Source organism: Petromyzon marinus, chromosome 2, assembly GCF_048934315.1.
Source record: "Petromyzon marinus isolate PM22_M1 ecotype Great Lakes invasive population chromosome 2, UKy_Petmar_22M1.pri1.0, whole genome shotgun sequence".
Taxonomy (NCBI): Eukaryota; Metazoa; Chordata; class Hyperoartia; order Petromyzontiformes; family Petromyzontidae; genus Petromyzon; species Petromyzon marinus.
Window position 1 is genome coordinate 5,577,855 of NC_133668.1, and position 22,487 is coordinate 5,600,341.

The window sequence follows — 22,487 nt, forward strand, 5'->3', positions numbered from 1 at the left end:
TGCGGTCCCCCTTCTTAAAAAGGGGGACCACCAGGGCATCCTTCCAATCCTGCGGAACCCGTCCAGTGGTCCAGACTGTTGTTATGATGTCATATAGGGCAGTCTGTGCACAAACGCCACCCTCCCTCAGCATTTCGCTTGGGAGATCATCTCTGCCCGCTGCCTTTCCTGGTCTCAGACTCCGGATCGCCTTCAATACTTCCTCAGCAGATGGCACCTCAGCCAGCCACTCACAGGGGGTGACTTCATCCAATATTTGAGGCACCGCAGCCTCAGCAGGGTCATCCTCACTTTGTGCCACGATGTTTTCCTGGCTGAGGGATTTTCCCTCCCCCAGGACCTCACAGAAATGCTCAGCAAATCTGCGAACCTGTTCCTGGGGGTCGGAAATTGGATCACCGTTTTTTCCCCTAATGATGGTAATAGGTGTGGCGCTGCAGGTTACTTTTTTGATGGAGTTAAATAGAGATTTGTGATCACGGGCCACTGAGGCAGACTCCATCTCCTCAGCAACCCGCGACCACCACCCATCCTTGCAGCGCCTCACGGCTCTCCGAACCTCCGAGCGAAGGCTGCGGTAAGCCTCCTCATTCTCTGACGTGGGATTCTGTAGCCGATGACAGTGGGCCTGTCGCTTTTTCTCAACCATCGTGAACAACTCCTCTGTCATCCAGGGTGTCTGGGGAGGTCTGGACCGCGTACCCAAAGCAGCCATTGCAGCTGCATGAGTCACAGTCCTAAACCTCGCCCATTTACCCTCGACATCAGGAGGAGTCGGGGACGATGCCAATCCCAGCCGCAAGCGATGATGAAATTCTCGCTTGCAACTTTCATCAGATAACTGAGACCAGGCCACTTTAGGTTGGAATGGGGTCCTGGGTGTACACCCACCACGCTCACACACACACTACCACACATACACACACGCTCACACACACACTACCACACACACACACACGCTCACACACACACTACCACACACGCACACACTACCACACACACACACGCTCACACACACACTACCACACACACACACACGCTCACACACACTACCAAACACACACACGCTCACACACACACTACCACACACGCACACACTGCCACACACACACACGCTCACACACACACACTACCACACACACACACGCTCACACACACACGACCACAAACACACACGCTCACACACACACTACCACACACACACACGCTCACACACACTACCACACACACACACTCACACACACACTACCACACACACACACACACGCTCACACACACACTACCACACACACACGCTCATACACATACTACCACAAACACACACGTTCACACACTACCACACACACACACGCTCACACACACTACCACACACACACGCTCAAACACACACTACCACACACACTCACACACACACGACCACACACACACATGCTCAAACACACACTACCACACACACACACGCTCACACACACACACACGCTCACACACACGCTCACACACACACACACGCTCACACACACACACGCTCACACACACACACACGCTCACACACACACACGCTCCACGTCTGCTTCAAGTGAGGGTAAAGACGTCATCAGGGCCAATGCTGTTGATGCCACCACACGTCGTGACCGCTCTTTCCTGCTGGGCAGATCGCATGGCATTGCGCAATGCTTCATCTACTTAAGGCTGGCCTTACACTCGCATAATAATCGTCTGCCTCTGGTTGCAGTTGGCAAGTTCTAAAAGAGGCACGAATCACAGTCTCATCATCACCAGCTGGCGGCTTTAGGTTTCCTCACTTGTGTCAACACAGTTGACATGTCCGTCAATAATCACTCTCACTGTCTATCATCATCATCAGCAGCAGCAGCAAAAACATCATCATCTGCAGCAGCAACAATATTAGCAGCAGCAGCAGCAACATCAGCGGTAACTGCAGTTAGGTCTTTCCCCTCGATCGACGACTGCACAGGTGTCCCACCCATCTCAACCTCCTTCTTCATGACACTTTTCTGCCACGTTGCAATCCCAAACTTCCACGCCACTTCCTCCACATGCGCACTTTTGTACCCAAAGGCCCCAGAAGCTTAATTTCCAGTCGCTCTATTAAAGTATCCGCCCCAGAAGCGAACGCGGTGAACTTACTCCTTGCCTCGAACATCTGTCTCCGAAATATTGCAGTTGACCTTTCTAATGTTTCAAAGCGGTTCGTGCAGTTCATAAAGGACGCGCCTTTCAATATATTTTATTTTAAGCCATGCCTCAGAATATAGCTGGAGGAATGTTCAATCAGAGTGCGTTTTAAGTGAAGGAGAAAAAAAGTGTCTGTGGTGAACAGCTGAAGTTCAACAGGGTCCCGAATTTGGATGTTTGGCTAATTCTATGAATGGGAGGTGGGTTTCATGTGGGAGGGCATCGGATGGCACGGGGAATATTCACCACACTTACGAGGGCGGTCCCCCAAAGATGCGTTTAAGAATGCATTGTTCGTAAAACGAAACTATTTTTTTTTATTTTTCCAGGTAAGGCCCACTAAGCTATATAGCACTTTTTTTTAGAAACGACCTCGCCACAAATGATAACTGAAACGAAGTGGCTTATCATGTAGAAATGTATAGCGGCCAAATGCTCTAAACGCTTCATGTTGATTCTGAATGTGGAGGGCAAAAACCCGGAGGACACGAAGAAAAATCCACGTGGCCACGGTGAGAAAATAGAAACTTCAAATACAGTGAGGGAAAAAAAGTATTTGATCCCCTGCTGATTTTGTACGTTTGCCAATGACAAAGAAATGATCAGTCTATAATTTTAATGATAGGTTTATTTGAACAGTGAGAGACAGAATAACAACAAAAAAATCCAGAAAAAACGCATGTCAAAAATGTTATTAATCGATTTGCATTTTAATGAGGGAAATAAGTATTTGACACCCTCTCAATCAGAAAGATTTCTGGCTCCCAGGTGTCTTTTATACAGCTAACGAGCTGAGATTAGGAGCACACTCTTAAAGGAAGTGCTCCTAATCTCAGCTTGTTACCTGTATAAAAGACACCTGTCCACAGAAGCAAGCAATCAATCAGATTCCAAGCCGACAACACCTGCTGTTCCTTTGCAGTCTGCCTACCCAAGTGTTTACCAGGTTAAAAACATTAGCTTAGCTTCCGAGTTATGGTTGTAAACTAAGACAGCATCTGGGTGCATTTGAGTGTTTGAACAATGAAACTAATCTTTTTAACACGCAACACATATATACATGAAATATAACAAAATGTTTTACCATTTTTGGCAATAAAACAGGTGCCAGAAAGGGTAAAACCTATTGTTTTATATATACACACACATGAGTTCGCGTCCATGGAACGTGTTGTCGTGAGGCGGTTTACAGACCCGTTAAGAATAACTGAAGCTAAACATTTGCAATAGTGGCAGCGGTCGCGCGGTGGTTAGCGCACCGTCCCGTTCACCTGGCCACCTGAGTTCGATTTCCCAGTCACGGCTAACATCAGTGGCGAGTGATATCCGGGCCGATCCTACGTTCCGCTTCACCAACACGCACTGACCAGCGTGGTGAAGTATGGTCAAATAGCTCCCGTGGCCGTCACGGCGTGAAAAGGTTCTTGATCCAGCAGTAAATTGACCCATGTCTGTGAAATGTGCAAAGTAATAGTTTTTTTCTTACGGATACGCGTATGCACGTGTGCGAGTTATTATATCTCACGCAGAAGGCGACGGTGATTTAAGAACAACGTGGAGTTTACCTCGGTATTATATTAAACGATTAAAAGTGAGGCTGTCCGTTTCCTCCCCATGTCTCCCACACAACAACCTGCTCCTCTCACCAATCGCACTTTCACAAACACGCGCACGTGCTTGTGCACACGCACGCACGTGAACACACTCACCTTACCACTCCCACACCCCACGCACTCTCACGCACGTATCCACACTCACACTTGCTCACAGTCACGTGCACACACACACACACAACCACACGTGTATGCACAGCCACACACACACCCTCACACACACGCACACATTCATTCGCACACTCACACACCCACACACACCCACGTCCACCCTCACTCGCCTTCACACACACCATCACACACTCTCACAAACCACCCTCGTACACACACTCACACACTCACACACAAACCCCCTTGCACGCACACACACACACCCTCATTCACACACACACCCACACACACACCCTCACACACCCTTGCACACGCGCGCGCACACCACCACCACACCCCCCCCCCCCCCCCCACAACTTCCTCGCGTGTGTCAGCAGACATTCGCGAGACCGCCTTCGTGTACGCCATCACGTCCGCGGGGGTCACGCACGCGGTGACGCAGGCGTGCAGCATGGGCGAGCTTCCGCAGTGCGGCTGCGCAAACACAAGGAGCCGCGCGCCCCCGGGCCCCCCACCGGCCCAGCACGGCCCCCCCCAACCCAACCATCACGGGGCGCCCCCCACCAACCACCACGGCTCGGAGGGCGAGCGTGACTCCGAGGGCCACCACACGGCGTGGGAGTGGGGGGGCTGCGGGGACGACGTGGAGTTTGGCTACGACAAGTCGCGGCAGTTCATGGACGCGCGGCGCAAGAAGGACGGCAGCGACATCAAGACGCTCATCGACCTCCACAACAACGAGGCCGGCCGCCTGGTGAGTTGATCCCCTTTGTCTGCGCGCGCGCGCGCGGGCCGGGGAGCGGTGGCGCCGCGATTAGCGCACCGCGCGATGAACACGACGGCCCTAGACGAGTTTTGATTTCCCCGCCGCGGCTATAGCCAGCGGTGAGTGATATCGGAATCGATTCTCGGGTGTTTGCCGACCACCCTTCACCAACACGGACCAAACAGGCGACGTTTCAGGCAATGGTACTTCTTCATAGAATATTAGAATTGTTACTATTTATTTTAGTAGGTAACGCCCACTGAGCTATACAGCTCGTTTTCAGATGCGACCTGGTCTCAAATGATAGCTCAACAAAGTGGTCTGTCACGTGGACACGTTGATTCTAAACGTAGAGGGGAAAAACGGAGGACCCGAAGAAAAATACACGCGACCACGGGGAAAACATGCAAACTCCAAATATACAGCAGTCGTCAGGGTCGGGATCGAACCCATGACCTCCTGTATACCAGGCGAGGTAAGTTAACATCTCCAAGCCACCGTGGCGCCCAGAGATGTAGAGTGGATAACGCTCAGGGCTGGGGACGACACTTTACACCGTGGGGGCCTCGTGAGAATTGCATTGCAATCATGGACAACGGCAACAAGCGGCAATGAGTTTCGACCAAATCCACGTTGGTTTGCATGGCGCGAGTCGCCTACAGGTAGCTGTGTGGGCTCTGAGAGAGTTTCCTCCTCGTGGCTGAGGCATGGGGACCCTGAGCCGGCACCGCTGAAATCCTCCATGGCTTTTGGGTAACCGGGGTTCAGCCGCGCGTGATTAAATCGGGTTTCTCTCGTGCAAAAGGGTTGGTGGTCTCAGACAAGGTCACACAAAAGGGTTGGTGGTCTCAGACAAGGTCACACAAAAGGGTTGGTGGTCTCAGACAAGGTCACACAAAAGGGTTGGTGGTCTAAGACAAGGTCACACAAAAGGGTTGGTGGTCTCAGACAAGGTCACACAAAAGGGTTGGTGGTCTCAGACAAGGTCACACAAAAGGGTTGGTGGTCTCAGACAAGGTCACACAAAAGGGTTGGTGGTCTCAGACAAGGTCACACAAAAGGGTTGGTGGTCTCAGACAAGGTCACACAAAAGGGTTGGTGGTCTCAGACAAGGTCACACAAAAGGGTTGGTGGTCTCAGACAAGGTCACACAAAAAGCTCGCCCATGTTGCATGCGGTTTCTTGCTTAATTCGGGTAAATTTCGATTTAAAGCTTTCGTGACTGCAATGCTTCATCTTCTTTGGTTCTTTCGGTAAAGTCACGTAGAATGAGAATAAAATAATAAATTGATAAAATAAAATGACACAATAATATTCTCACGACGTTTCGGCCACAACACCAAGCGGCCTTCATCAGGTGAAGGGACGAGACTGTCTGGTAGGACAACCTGATGAAGGCCGCTTGTGTTGTGGCCGAAACGTCGTGAGAATATTATTGTGTTATTTTATTTTATCAATGTATTATTTTATTCTCATTCTACGTGACTTTACCGAAAGAACCAAAGAAGATAATTCGGGTAAATTCCCAGCTCAGAAGAATTCGTGTTTAGTTTGATGTGAACCCCTCCCCACGCACCTCCGATTAGCACGGTTGGCTTCGTAGGGTGCGAAACAATTTCAACGTACGTACAGACGTACAATAATTATAATAATAATAATTAATAAAACGGTTTGATTGACAAAAAATATGAAGGCTCTTAGCAGAGAATGTAACTGCATGTCCGAAGTGTGGACGAATATGCCCCTTGATGAAGGGATTCAGAGAGTAGTGCTGTGACGCGACTCTCAGTCACAAGGTGATGCACTCCTTGGCTGAGGGAGCAAAAAAAAAATGAACGGCAGGTGAACAACTCGCCAGGGGCGCATGGGCTGAAGCCACGAGCGGACGACGCTGGCACGAGGCTGCTGATGAGACTCGGAAAGTGGAAACCAGAAAGGCCGACGGATCGATTGACGAACACGTTCCTCGCACAGGATGTATTTGTCGCACGCGGTGAAACAGACTCCCGTGTATGCCGCGATGTGCCGTATTAAATCTTTAATTCCATAACCAAACACGAAGTAATTACAGCAAAGCGTTCCGATACTGAATATCCTACGAGCATTGAATCGATCGACGGACGGGCGGACGGACGATCCGATATGAATGCAGCACCTCGCACGAGGGATCACGGCTGTCTTGTGGGGTTGCAGTGGAGCTTGAGGGAGGGGGGGGGGCGGTATCAGAGGCGAGGGGTGGGGCACGAGAGCGCTGCATTGCTGGGGGCGGGGGTGAGGGGTGAGGGGGGGTGCATGGGTGGGTGGGGGACTTGGGGAGAAGTTCAAATTGTGGACAATGTCTCCCTTCAAAAGGAGCGTCGCCCTAATGAAACGCGCCCGGCGCCCGGCACAATCGCCTCGAGTGTGCGCCACACAAGTGCGGGGTATTGATGTTGTCGGCGCTGTCGTTATTGTTGTTGGTCTATCCTGCCGTTCTGCTCGTAATGGGTCTCGCGATATCGACTCGCAGGATGAAGGCCTCCCGGTCAATCCACTGCTGGATGAAGGCCTCCCGCCATGTTGGTGATAGGCATCGTTTGAGCAGACGCAGCCAAACCAGCCAAGGAGCGGGGGGGGGGGGGTGGGGGCGGGCACGAGTGGGGAGCGGTGGTGCAACGGTTAGCGCGCTGCGTTACGAACCAGGCGTCCCTAGTTCGATTCCCGCTCACGGCCAACACCCAGTGACGATTGTTTTAATCGGTCCTGGGCCCACCGTAGGTCGGCTCAACATTAAATAAGTACCCGGTACGATGTGCAAATATCGCCACTGAGGAGACAAAGGCGGCCGGGCGTGGTGCTGTGCCGTGCTGGCCTTCGAAGGTGCTTGCTAACAGCACTTTCCCCAACAGTTTATTACAGCTACACAGGGTACCTTCGCCTTTAGGGGGAGTAGGACTGGTCCAGATATGACACCTCACTTTTGTGAGTGCGGTACTGGCCAGGAATTCAACTCAGGTTGCCGGGTTTATAGTCACCATTCCGTACGGATAGGTTCGTGAATCATCTCGGTCATCTCACAGCTCTTGGTACACCACCAACCCATGTCTCCATATCTCTGTATTCCAGGTGTGTCACCACACCCTGGCTATATATATGATAGGTGATCTTTATTTAGTTTCTAAGTAGGAAAATTACGCACCACGTACTTCGATGGCTTCGCATCCCTCCCGTTTGGACTGCTTATTACGATGTGATTTTGCGCTTCAGCGTTTTTGGTTTGTTAACTGGTAGCAAGCTCACTCCACGGAGCATTGAGTCGGTGTTTATCCCCCTTGTACCTTCCCAGACAATGCAAATCGCTCATTGCAGTTGCACTGGCCCAATAACCCAATCCAGGACCCTACTGACAAGGAATGTGGAAAGTCTGGGAGAGGGGAGGCTTTCTCTGTCAACGTACAGGTCATTCCATTCATCTTCTCAGCACACCACCCGGATCGTACCCGGATTGCACTCGGATTGTACCCGGATTGCATCCGGATTGTACCCGGATTGTATCCGGATTGTACCTTGAATTGTATCAGGATTGCATCCGGATTGTACCTGTCAATCGGGTAAGAATCAGACGAACTGGAGACTCGGGGTTGGTGTTGTCTCGTGAAAGCTGAACTGTCTTGGCTTGTGCTTACAAGATCAGTGGTGGTGAATTCATGGAGTTGTCCGAGTTAATGGCGATGTTTAGTTTCATGGATATGTATCTAGCATCGTTCACGCAAACTGAATCTCACAATCGCTAAAGGAACCACAGACGAGCTAGAAAGCAGCAGCAGCGAGGCCGTGATGCGTCGCTAATCAATAATTTGTCACTATCTGCGGTCCCCTATGTATTAAGATGTTTTCAGACAACTCATGTTCCCTCAATGGCATCTGTTGAAGTGGCGTATTCGGCAGCATGATCCTGTTTTAGTTTAATTGGTGAGATGCGTTGTCTTGGGTTAAGTGAGAACACAAGGTGTGTGGGGTTCATTGTTGAAGCTATCGCGGTGTAATTTTGCCGAGTTGAGTCATGTTTGGACTTGGGTTGTATTGACTTTACTGGCAAGTTGAGTCCTGTTGGTTTCTACGATGGGCTGAGCTGTCTCGGTGGAATTGGATATAGTATTTGTATTGGTGTGTATGCATGCTTTGTGTGTACGCTGAACGTAAGTAGTCAACCGTGCCATCGTAAAAATGAGTTGTGTTTAATTATTTGAGCTGTTTATTTTATTGAGTTGTGTCAATGTGATTGGCAATGTCAGATGCGTTGCTTAATTGAGCATTGCTGATGTCATTGATTTATGTTGCATCGATTGGGCGGTGCCAGTTTTAATGGAGTTTACTCAGATTTAGTGATGCTATGCTAATTTTACGCGAGTTCCTTACCACCACCACCATCATCATCGTCAGCCATGATCTATCCACTGCTGAACGAAGCCCTCCCTCCAGCCGTGGTGATCTCTCACGGTCCAGCGATGCAGAGTTGTGACTTTTGAATTGACGTCTCTGTTGAATTTGCGTTTGTGTCGCATGGCGTTACGTCGTTCTCAATCGAACTTGCGGTCCTGAGGTCTTTAGATTACACACAAAGACAAATATCCCCCCCGTTAAAACCTTAACAGTGGCTGTGGAAAGTGCTGTTAGCGAGCACCTATGAAGACCGGCACAGCACACGAGAGGGTGGGTGGCCAGCACCACACCCGACCGCCTTTGACTACCTAGTGGCAATGTTTACACATTGCACCAGGTTCTCATTTAAGGCTGAGTCGACCTCGATGTTGGTGACCGTGAGCAGGGAGTCGAACTCGGGCCGCAGGGTTCGTAGCGCAGCGCGCTAACCGCTGCACCACCGCTCCCCACACACTCGCACACAAACGGTATTTCGTTTACATAAACAAACGCCTTACCACCGCAGGCAATCCCACTTTACTGACGCTCCCCACGTGGTATGGGGCTATATGATAAGATTGCCGTGCTCACGTGTGCCTAGATCCACGTACTGTAATCCTTTTAGTACCGTTGCCACGTGTATGAAGGGTCGTAGCCCGAAACATCAGCCAATGATGTATGTAATGTAATAACATAAACCACTGCATGACGCAATGTCATATTCTCAGTCGGCGTGTAACGATCAATATTGATTTCTTCGATGAGGATCGATCCTTACGGTGCATATGCCGAACTGCGCGTGTGAACCTATCGATTATTTTAACGCGTTATGCAAATCCGCATGCAAATTCCGGTGATGCGCGTTGGTGGGCGTGGTGGTGAGAGCGCGCTGTCTTTACAAAACCTTTTGCCATGTCGACCATGGGCGTCGCGTGATATCTGAACCGTTCCCTGGGAACCCCAAGCTCCGCGACGTGGTGAAGTATGGTCAAGCAGCCCGCAGAGGCGTCACAGCGTGGAGCGGCAGTGGATTGACAAAGCGGCCGTAACCGTTACGTGTGTTCACGTCAACAACACGAAGGGGCCGCCCATAAATGACGTCACGCACCTAGTGGGGGGGGGGGGGGGGGGCAAGGGGTGTCAGACATTTGTGACGATTTTGTGACGAGGGGAGGGGGGGGGGGTGTTTGAGAAATGTGACGTCACATCAAAATGCGCAACTTTAAATAAATATCAACACGTTCTACTTTATTAAATAGACTTTTTTTCAATAAAAAAAATTCTCCTACAACATCAGAGTGCAGCGCCACATTAAATACGCACTACAACGACTATAGTTTAAAGCGATTTGAAGCATGCCCTATCTTCAAAATGGAAATATGTTTTTTTTTGGGGGGGGGAGGGGGAGCAGAGCTTTATGACGTCATATTTGAGGGAGGCTCTGACTTTTTGTGACGCCGTGTGACGAGAGGGGGGGGGGGGGAGTCAAAAATCGTCTAAAAAAGCGTGACGTCATTTATGGACGGCCCCTTATTTACGCACATGTACTAGGCGTTCATACAAAGGCGCGTGCTTGCACGTGCTGCGTGTCTAACCCTATATTCCCGGTTGGTATTTATAACGACTCCAGTGTAAATGTATCTCTCGTGTTCCAAAGCTGGTGTTTTACGTTCAATACGCAGCGTGCTGCCTCGGTGGGGAGGCGGGAGCAGCGGTGGCACAATGGGTTTGCGCACTGCCAGCTAATTGAAATCGATGCCCGACCACGGCTAACGTCAGTGGCGAGTAATATCTCTCCACCGGGCCAAGGTGAGCGCCCAACCGACAAACGGTGGTGAAGTATGGTCACGCGACCTCCATAACCGACATGGTTATCGGTAGGCCGTCATCCGGCAGTGGATTGCTCCAGTCTAAATAAAATAAAGATTCTGACTCTGGACTGACAGAGTCTTGAGCATGATTATTGTGACTCTAGGCTTAGTGAGAAATACGCAATACTGGGTAGTTAACCGGTCACGAGAGGTTCACAGCCTCCCCATGACCTCGTTCTTGTGTACACACCGACTACATTTAAACGTGAACTGGAGACACGGACGATTTGTCATTGTGTCGACGATAGTCACACTCACTGCGCTCTGGAGAGTGGCATAACTTGCCGTTATAAAACTAAAAACTAGTTTTGTTATTTTACTAGGTTAAGGCCCAATGAGCTATGCAGCTCTCTTTCAGAAGCGACCTGGCTATCGCAGATGATAGCTCAACGAAGTGGCTTATGGTGTGGAGATTTATAACAGGAGCCAAATACTCTTTGGTTCTATTCGGTAAAGTCACGTAGGTAAAAATAAAATAACAAAAAAATCACGACGTTTCGGCCACAACACAAGTGGCCTTCATCAGGTGAAGGGACCGGACTGTCCAGAGGACAGCGTTGGAGTGAAGACAGCCAAGCCCAGGTCGCGTCCTTTAAGCTGTGTGGGAAGAAAAAAAGCTTAAAGGACGCGACCTGGGCTTGGCAGTCTTCACTCCAACGCTGTCCTCTGGACAGTCCGGTCCCTTCACCTGATGAAGGCCTCTTGTGTTGTGGCCGAAACGTCGTGATTTTTTTGTTATTTTATTTTTACCTACATGACTTTACCGAATAGAACCAAAGAGTATGGATCCTTGCAGTCACGAAAGCTTCAAATCTAGAAAGGAGCCAAATGCTCGCAACGCGTGACGTTGATTCTAAACGTGGAGGGGGAAAATCCGGAGGACCCAGAGAAAAATCCACACGGCCACGGGGAGAGAGAGAGACACGCAAACTCCAAATATACAGCAGGCGTCAGGGTCAGGATCACACCACCCACGACCTCCTCCATACCAGACGAGGGAGATAACATCTCGCCACCGTGGCGCCCTGCAGAGGTCCTGATATTATATCCGTTTCCTTTACCGCCCGCCGAGTCTCGGGACTCTCGCTTAAGAGGGTCCTGCCACATTGTGGTGTTGTCTAGTTCCGCGAATGAGCGTTTGACGTCGTGTGGGGGAAGGTTCTATTCGGTAAAGTCACGTAGGTAAAAATAAACTAACAAAAAAATCACGACGTTTCGGAAACCCTCCGCGCATACGAGGCAGGGGGTGGGGGGTAACGCCCAAAGCGTCGCACAGATAGATTCAAGAATTCACGGCTGTCATATCGTATCTGTTGGCCATCTCGCAGCGCAAGTCTACGCAGCGCACGTTATTCCAAGGCGGTCCTGGCTGCCCGAGTGTTGGCAGACTTAAGTGCTGCCAAGCTTTCGAGATCGACTGCATTCAGAGCGATACAGACGTAAAACAGTACAAGTCCTTATTTAACTTGACATGGGGTTACATGTTAAGTCAATTCAATGTTAGTTCTAAGCCAAATTCTATTGCTTATAATAACAGTAACGCAGAACGATTATTCTTCAAATTACTTGAGCCAGCTCTGAAAAAAATAAACCCCCACGACCTCGTCGCCTTCAGGCGCTCCTCGCCAACCACCACGGCTCCCCGAGTTGACCAACCTAGCTCCGATTCCATTACAAACCGTTCAGTGGTCACACGCCGCACGCGCCTGATAGTTGATATACACGTACCACGTCCATAATAAAGGTTTTTGGGTTAGATCGCGTTTATTTATAAATGTGTCGTAACCCTCCACCACCCGACACGGCCAATCAGCAAAAAAAGTGTCACGTTGACAAAAGACAAATAATTCACTACTTTGTTGAAGAGTGAATCCACATTGACAGTTTGAGTACGACGTTTCGCTGGTAAATACATCCAGCATCATCGGGCAATTCGCCAGAATGGTAAAGCCCTCTCTTGCTCCCGGTTTTATATAGAGCAGCAGCAGGGTGACGTCATCATTTAACTCATATCAGGTGCTGTGATTAGAGGCGGAGGGGGGGGGGAGACCAACGGCGATTTAGAATGGGCGCACTTTATTACGTCACGAGCGACAGAGACAAAGTGAGTAGCCTCAACGATCTGTTTGGGGCAAGTGCCCTTAGCGAGCACCCATTCAGGTGCAGAACATCACGCACACGACGGCACGGCCCGCACCACTCTCGACCGCAATTGTTCTCTCTAGTGACGGTGTTTAAGGCTGAGTCGACCTAGGGAAGGCACAGGACCAGTTCAGGTGATCGCCACCGTTATTGGTCGTGAGCGGGAATCGCACTCGGATGGGCGGGTTCGTAGCGCAGCGCGCTGACCGCTACCCCACCGCTCCCCCTCCCCCCCCAACGAGTGACGCACACGTGCGCACAGACTCAATACTTGCGTCTTTATTTGAATTGTTATCTACATCACGTGCGACGCATACACACGCGATTGTATCAACAAGCACAATACCTCACCCTAATGTAAATGAGCTCTCTCGATGCTGCGTTAGGTTAATCACGTGCGCACAATAACGCTCCCTTGTGGCAAGACAGCTATAGGTTGTCACGCATCGTCTATGTGTGTGTGTGATGAGTTGGATTGCCACCTCTGCAGTACAAATAAATTGGTACATATGAGAAAATGTCACCGCATCGCGCGCTTTCAGATGCGCTTCTGCGGCCGTGTGGAATGCCCTTCCTTCCGAAATTGGAAAGCCACTTGAGCTATGCACTTTTAAATCTAGATTGAAAACTCATTTTTTTAGAATGGCTTTTTGTGTTCAGTTTGTTGTCCTCCAATTAGCACTGGTGACTACGTATGGTGCGAAAGAAGTTCAACGTACATACAGTGCATACAGAGACAGTCGACTTGATACAGGTCGTGAACTTTACTCGAGATGCCCCCTGCCAGGCGCCGCTGTTAACCCGTGATGAGAGAAGGTGATGAGAGAAGGTACTTCGATGTCTCAAAAGCGTTATGGAGATCGCGTGACGTGAGGGTTCTGCCTTTGTAGTGAGGGTTGTAAGGTGACGCTGAGGAGGGGGGAGGAGGCTCCTCGGCCCGCTCGTGGAGTGACATCAGCTGCTAATTATTATTATGATGGGGGGGGGGGGTGTCCATTTGGAGAACGTCTCCTTATGATTATTAATGGCGGACTGATCACCTGCTCATGATTATTAATGAGGGGGGAGGGTGCTCCATGTGGAGTGACGTCACCTGCTCATGATTATTATTGAGGGGGGGGTCCACGTGGAGGACGTAACCTGTTCTTGATTATTAATGAGGGGGCTGGCCGACGTGGAGTGACGTCACATGCGTTGCACACAGACATTCTTGGCTCATTATAGTAAATATAGTAGGTAATATTAATAATGGCGGGGGGTGTCCATTTGGAGGACGTCACCTGCTCATCAATATTAATGAGGGGGTCTGGTCGATGTGGAGTGACATCACGAGCGTTAAGGACAGACATTCCTTGGTGATTATAGTAGGTATGATAACACCTGCTTATCATATACAATCATATATGTTCTGAAAGATTTAACATTTAACAAAAACTTATTAAATATTTAACATCACTATCTTCTAGAAACATCTAGAGTATTTTCTAAACATTGTATTCTAGTCAGCCACTGTGATACTACTGCTCAAATTAAATAATATAATAATGCTATATTATAGACTGATAATTTATTTGTCAGTGGGCAAACGTACAAAATCAGCAGGGAATCAACTACTTTTTTCCCTCACTGTACATACAAATAAAACTAAACCATCCCCATTCAACCAGGCTAAGCCCACTGAGGTATTAACTTATTTTTCAGAAGCAACCTGGCCACAAATGATAGCTCAACAAAGTGGCTTATCATTTGGACATTCATAGCAGTAAAAAACACGATCTAAATAATCTCCATTCGTGTTTCTAAATAACGGTACGTGGGATACGAATAGCAATGGCGAAGAGATGATAACGCGGTTATACAGCGTGGATATACAGCGCGGATATACAGCGCGGTTATACAGCGCGGATATACAGCGCGGTTATACAGCGCGGGTATATAGCGCGGATATACAGCGAGCATATACAGCGTAAATATACAGCGCGGATATACAGCGCGGTTATACAGCGTAAATATACAGCGAGGATATACAGCGCGGTTATACAGCGCAGATATACAGCGCGGGTATAGAGCGCGAATATACAGCGAGCATATACAGCGCGGATATACTGCGAGGATATACAGCGTGGATATATAGCGCGGTTATACAGCGCGGGTTTACAGCGAGGATATACAGCGCGGATATACAGCGAGGATATACAGCGCGGGGGGTAACAACGGCAGCGAGAGTTGGTACACACGGAGCGACGCGAGACAGAGGAGCCGCCTTTATTTTGACCCCCAAACCACGAGGCGACGGTGACCGCGTGGAGGTGGCGGCCGACTCGCCCAACCGCATTGTGATGCAGATGGTGGCGGGGGAGAAGGAGGAGCTGGCCTCGGGTTGGTTACAAAGGGGGTGAGAAGGGCGCGACCCCGGTGAACAGCGGGGGGGGGGGAGCTATAATGCTGGGGGGGGGGGGGTAGGGGGTTAGGGGGAGCGTAGAGGAAGGGAGAGGGCATCCAAGGAGGACAAGAGGGGGTAGGGGGTTAAGGCGGATTACAGCGAGCCCCCCAGCCCACGCGAGAGAGAACCCCTTATTCGTACCCTTTCAGGCCATTAGCCCATTAGCGTGCAGCACAAAGCGAGCCCCGCGGCGCTCCCCTCTGTCCGTGTCCGTGTGGTGTGTCTGTGCGTTAACTGCTTCGGATATCCATCGGCCCTATCCACCCCCACCCGTGCACCCCACTCACACACAAAGCGGCGGGCAGCAAAGTTAAGCAGGAAGGGAGAGATCTGCTGCGTAAAACCTGGTCCCCTCGGGACAAACACCGCTTAGTGGAAATAAATCTTCACTCGCCCACCGGACCTGAGTGGTTTCCCCAAAACGTCGGTTTCCCCCTCGAGGCACAGCGGCCACCAACAACCACCACCAAAACATTACCACCGCCGCTGCTGATGCAGCTTTCGGCCGTTTAACCAATCTTCTCCGTTTTATCGGGAACAAATCAAGTCGTTACACGCTGCACGCGCCCGGTGATGATTGCTTAAACACGTCGCGCGTGATGACACGGAGGGCGCCGATTCACATTGGGTTGTTCTTGTTTGCGTGTGTGTTTGTTTGTGTGTGTGTGTATGGGTAAGCGGTAGTGTAGCGGTTAGAGCGCGACGTTACGAACCCGGCGACGAGAGTTCGATTCCCGCTCACGGCCAACACCAGTGAGGATTATCCTGGGCCTCACCTAGGTCGACTCAGCCTCAAATTAATACCTGGCGCGGTGTGTAAATATCGCCACTGGGGAGATAAAGGCGGCCGGGCGTGGTGTTGGCCACCGACGCCCTCGTGTGCCGTTTCCGGCCTTCATAGGTGCTCGCTCACAGCACTTGCCCCAACAGTTTGTTACAAGCTATACGGGGGAACTTTGTTTTTGTTGTGTGTTTGGGTGCGCCAACGTGGCTATGCACGTGCAGTCCACATGGCGTGCAATGTCGTGTACAGACAGACCCTTTATTAATGCACTGCTGGATGAAGGAGTCCTTATGCCATGTGAGTCATGCGTTTGGTTGACTATACTTCGCCAAACTGGTCAGTGCGGTTTAATGAATGGGGTGCAGGAGGAAGAGGGTATTCAGGTTGAGATGCTGACTTTGGCTGAGGATCGAACCCAGGTGCCAGGTTTACATAAGGGAGTGCGCTAACCACTCCGACACCGCACGTTGATTCTAAATGTGGAGGAGCCTGATAACAAAAAAATCCACACGACCACGGGGAGAGAGACACGCAAACTCCAAATATTCAGCAGGTGTCAGGGTCAGGATCGAACCCACAACCTCCTATATACCAGGCGAGGGAGTTGACATCTCTCCACTGCAGTTGGGAACCTATCAAGTGTTGAGAACCGCTCCTCGTCTGCGCCACTTGTTCCAAGAACCAGGACGGGGTCGTACAAAACATCAGACGCGATAGCGGGTTCAGGAAGGGAGTGGTGGCTACAAAGCGTGGCGAACATCAGAGGCGAGCCGTGGCTGAACCGGGTCCGGGAACAGCCCTACCACACGGTCTCCACTTCGCACTCACCACCAGCGTGGTGAAGTATGGTCAAACAACCCTCAGGAAGACACAGTTGTGAGGAGGCCTCCATCCAAGAGTGGATTGACAAAGCGCTGTATGTAATTATTTGCAGCTCGATGAAGTAGAACATGAAGAAGAAAGCCATTAATTACTTGTAATGCAAACGGAAATTGGTGTCAGAATCAGAATATGTATTTATACTGCAGTTGGAATCCGATGAGCTATATATCTCTTTGTCACAGATGTCCAGTAGGGGCGGGTAAACGCATTACAACAACAAACAGTACAAAAACACGATAGTAGTGCAAAGTACAAGAAAGGTAAACAAGTAACTCAAGCACACACAAATACAACACTAAACCATCCACATCCTACCAGCCAAAGCTCACTGAGGTGTTCACTGATTTTTCAGAAGCGACCTGTCCAAAATGATAGCGCAACAAAGCGGCATAACATTTTATGACGTAACAAGTGCAGTGGATGCGTGCAACTATGTAACAGTTGTAAGCGCCGTTACATGCGAGCGGTGATGCAACCAGGCCGATCGGAACCCTTCGAACGCGTCCTCAACGCCGTGTGGCATCACCACCACCCCAGCGTAGCCCTCGTGCCAAACCGCCCGCTCGACGCCTCTCCCACCACGCGTCTCGTTCCTGTGCTAGCCAGTAGCGTAACTAGCGTGGGGGCAGGGGGGGGGGTGCCTTGCTCCCCCCCCCCCCCCTGCTCCCTGTGTGCATGAACTTAGGATCAGGGGTCGGCAAAAGCCCATCGCTTTAATTGGGACTACAGTAATTGTTTTAGCAGAATCTTGTTTGACTGGATACGAATTTGGAATGGGTGGAGATGTGGGGTGGGTGAACCTTCATCATCCCCCCTATCTCTACAACCCCCTCCCCACGCCCCCCCCCCCCCACGTGGTGCTCCCTACCAGCCCTGTCATGAGAGTGACCCGAGGGTGATGGAGTTGTGACGCGAGTCGACCAACATCTGACCGGGCACGTGACGACTCATCAATTCTCCCTTAAACCCCCGACCCATCAGCATAATGAGCACAAACCATCGCGCCGAACTCCGGTCATCGTCACGGCGGCGGCTTGTGGCTGCCTGGCCATTGAACGAAGACAGAGGCCACCACATCGCGCGGCACTTTCAGATGCGCTTCTGCGGCCCGTCTGGAACGCTCTTCTCTCTAGTATTAGGACGCCACTGGAGCCATAAACACTTTTACATCTCCATCGAAAAGTCACTTCTTTAGAGATGCTTGTTGTGGTTACTTTGTTGTCCTCCACCCGCGCACCCCCGATTTGTACTGATGGTTGCGTAGCATGCGAAAGGAGTTCATTATATAGAACATACATAAAGCGAATAGGGTCTCCCCTTTTTTCTGGCAACAAAACAGGTGTTAATATGTTAAAACACCAAACTGAAACCTGTTACAAGGAATCATGTCTGCATTAACCACAATACTTGCGATCAGAATGCAAACAAAAAACATACCCTTATAATATATGCATTGTCCTTGAAACTGATTGGTCCACACCAGAGACAGCTTCTTTTGAGGCTCGTCTCAAATGGTCTAACATGATTCCTTGTAAAAGGTTTCATCCATTATTTTCGTCTCCCCCTCCTCTTTTCCGAACATAGATGGACTCGTCCATCTGAATAACTGACAAATCGCTCTCCGTGGTGCTAACGTTAAAAAAACCGCCACTTTTTTCAAATTTTCTTGCTGTAGTTTTCACACCTGATGATGATTGCTTGTGTTGCAGTCGAAACGTCGTGAGAATTTTATTGTTTTAGATTTTTATTATTTTATTGTTTCCCTTCTACGTGACTTTACCGAAAGAACCAGGAATATATCTCAACACCTGTTTTATTGCCCGAAAAAAGAGGAAAACCTATTCTCATATTTTGGTACTAGCAAAGGAGGTCCCATGATACATAAAGCGATTAAATCAGCTCGTGTGCAGGACCACGAGAGAGACATGCAAACTCCAAATATACAGCAGGCGTCGGGGTCGGGATCGAAGCGACGACCTCCTGTATACCAGGCGAAGTAGTTAACATCTCCTAGCCACCGCGTCACCCATCACGCCCGGTGATTGTCGAGCGCATCATGTTGGTAAACATGGATAGATGATTAACATGGTGAATTTAAAGATTCTGGACTACGGCTTTGGGTCGAGAGCAGGGGTAGGCGACCTGCTGCCCCGCAGCCGCACGCGGCTCTTCAAGGACCGCTACTTGACGTTGTCTATTAAGGACTCGCAGTCTCGTATTCATTACATGGCGCTGCGGCTCTTGAAATATAGAGGGTTTTTTTACCGAATTCTAACAAAAAAATGGCTCTTCTTGTTGTTTTGGTCACGGACCTCTGATGGAGAGACTAGCGCCTGCAGTCCACACAGTCTACACAGTCTACAGGCCATGGTCCACACATTCACCAGCCAGTCGACATCCTACACTCATTGGAGATGCACCGAGTCAACAGTGGCCATGCGCGTGTTTAATTTCAATCACACACGGATACGTGCACACGCAAAGAAAAATACCCCCGTATGGCCTCAATAGACCGTTCGGGCAAGTGCTGTCAGCGAGCACCTGTAACAGTCTGCACGGCACACGAGGTGGGTGGGTAGCCAACAACCACGCCCGGCCACCTTTGTCTCCCCAATGCTGATGTTTACACACACACCGGATACTCGTGTAAATAATCGTCGCTGGTGTTGGCCGTGAGCGGGAGTCGAACTCGGTTGCGCCGGCTACGTAGCTCAGCTGTGCACTAACCGCTCCGTTGCCGCTCTCACCGTGCGGAGCGCGACCGTGCTCATCGGAGGTGCGGGGGTTGGGGAAAGAACAACAAACTAAACACGACAATCGTCTTCCTGAAAAACAGCGACATAACCTCGTAGATCTTACCCCGTAACACAAAATATACAGGCATGGATCTTGATTTGAAGCGTTCGTGACAGCAGGAATCCATACTCTTTGGTTCTTTCGGTAAAGTCACGTAGGTAGAAAAATAAAATGAAATACCAAAATAATAAATCACGACGTTTCGATCGCAACACAAGCGGTCGTCCTCAGGCGGACAAAATACTGCTGAACCAGCTTCGCTGCTTCAGCAGTTCCACTGCTGAATTATTTTTTGCGCCTGCCGCTTGTGTTGCAATCGAAACGTCGTGGTATATTATTTTGTGTTTTATGTTATTTTTCCACCCACGTGACTTGACCGAAAGAACCAAAGAGTATAAGCATGGATGTTGAACTTCTTTCGTGCCGCACCTAGCCCAACCGTGCTAATGGGAGTTGCGGACGACGCTGCCACGATGCGAAAGGGGCCCCCTTCCCTCCAGCCCCGACCCCAACACGCACACGATACACACCCCCAGAGACCCCCCCCCCCCCCCCCCATGGCCTCGCCAAATGAAACTCGCCGCTGGCGCAGGATGAGGAGGTAGGAGGAGGAGCAGGGAAGATGATCGAGAGGCCACGCCGGCCAACAGCGTGGGCTGGCGTTCTCGTGAAAGCCATCGTCACGCACGCGTGCACAGAGGCGTTACGGGGTAGGGGGGCCGCCTCTGGGAGGACCTCCCACCCAGCCCATCCCACCCAGCCCATCCCACCCCCGTACTCCGACCGCACCTCCGATTAGCCCCCCCCCTCTGCCCCCCCCCTCTCTCTATATAAGGCCTCAACACAGAGGCGTTGTCTTTCTGTGTGCCTATGTGTATGTCTCTCTCTCTGTCTCTGTGTGAGTCTCTCTCTCTCTGCTTGTGTGTCTGTCTGTGTGTGAGGAGCTGTAGTGTAGCGGTTCGCGCGCTGCGCTACGAACCTGGCGTCCCGGGTTCGATTCCCGATCACGGCCAACGTTAGTGACGATTATCTGAACCGGCCCTGGGCCTCCCCTAGGTCGACGCAGCCTCAAATGAGTACCTGGTGCGATGTGTAAACATTGCCACTAGGGAGACAAAGGCGGCCGGGCGTGGTGTTGGCCACCCACCCCCTCGTGTGCCGTGCCGGCCTTTATAGGTGCTCGCTAACAGCACTTGCCCCTACAGTCTGTTAACGCTATACGGGGGATCTTTATCTCCGTGTCTATTTTTGTCTCTCTCTCAAATTTAGCAATCTTTGGAAGAACGTGATCAACCAGATGGGGTGTTGTCTGTTTTGTTGGCCGACTCTCTGTGTTGTGTTGCATTATATTTCCAAGTTGCATACGTTTGTTTTCCCATTCATTTGTACCTGATGATGGTTGCTTGTGTTGCAATCGAAACTTTGTATTCTATTATTATTTTATTTGATTTATTTCTACGTGACTTTACCGAAAGAATGAAAGAGTAATTATATGCTGTGTGTGTATATATATATACGGTGTGGATATATGCACCCATAGGATAAGCGTGATTGTAACGCAGGAAAGGCGATTTATATTCAGAATCAGAATCTTTATTCATACTGGGGGGGAATCCGATGAACTGTAAAGCTCCTTTTCACAGATGTCCTGTAGGGGCACGGGGTCAGAAAGTTACAACAACAAAGAATAAACAAAAGCAGGACAGGGGTGCAAACTATAGGAAATATAAAGAAAGACATCAGACAATGAATACGAGGTGAAGCCCATTGAGCTATCAGCTCCCTTTTCAGAAGTAACCTGGCCACAAATGATAGTTCAACGAAGTGGCTTGTCACGTGGCAATGTATAGAAGCCGAATAATCGACACGAAGTTGCAAACAAACACAACTCATATTTAAACGATACACATACAGGCACTCGCGAACCAATGATTTCCCCCCGTTTAGGGTTGCTGAATGGATTGTCGGAGTCTCTTACTAAGGCGGGTATGATGCACGAGGCGGCGATGTTGTCAGAACCGCGCCCGACCGCCTTTGTCTTCCCGTATTGGTATTGACACACTGCCCTAGGTTCTCGGTGAACGCGTATTGCGTAGACCCAGGCAGGATTACCGCCTGCCAAGCGATGTGCATCACAGTCTGGAATCGAACCACGGTTTGTCGAGGTTATGGCGCAATAGCACACGCGTATACAGGCATACACACACTTTCAACACAACAAAGACAAAGATCCCCCGTATAGCCTTAACAGACTGTAGGGGCAAGTGCTGTTAGCGGTACACGAGGCGGTGGGTGGCCAGCACCACGCCCGACCGCCTTTGTCTCCTCAGTGGCGATGTTTACGCGTCGCACCAGGTACTCATTCGAGGGTGAGTCGACCTAGGGGAGGCCCGGGACAGTTTCAGATAATCGTCTTTGGTGTTGGCCGTGAGCGGGAATCGAACCCAGGTCGCCGGGTTCGTAGCGCAGCGCGCTAACCGCT

The 22,487-nt window shown here is 50.3% G+C and overlaps 1 protein-coding gene across 2 annotated transcripts in view; it reads left to right on the forward strand.

The window, feature by feature from the left end:
- WNT6 (Wnt family member 6) overlaps positions 1 to 22,487 on the forward strand; it is a 49,505-nt gene that overhangs the window by 21,611 nt on the left and 5,407 nt on the right. The window contains exon 4 of one of the 2 annotated variants that reach the window (XM_032966340.2): positions 4,295 to 4,674. In XM_032966340.2, the coding sequence (XP_032822231.1) occupies positions 4,295 to 4,674 (380 nt within the window). The remainder of the gene's footprint in view (positions 1 to 4,294; positions 4,675 to 22,487) is intronic. The other variant, XM_032966341.2, reaches the window with a different exon arrangement.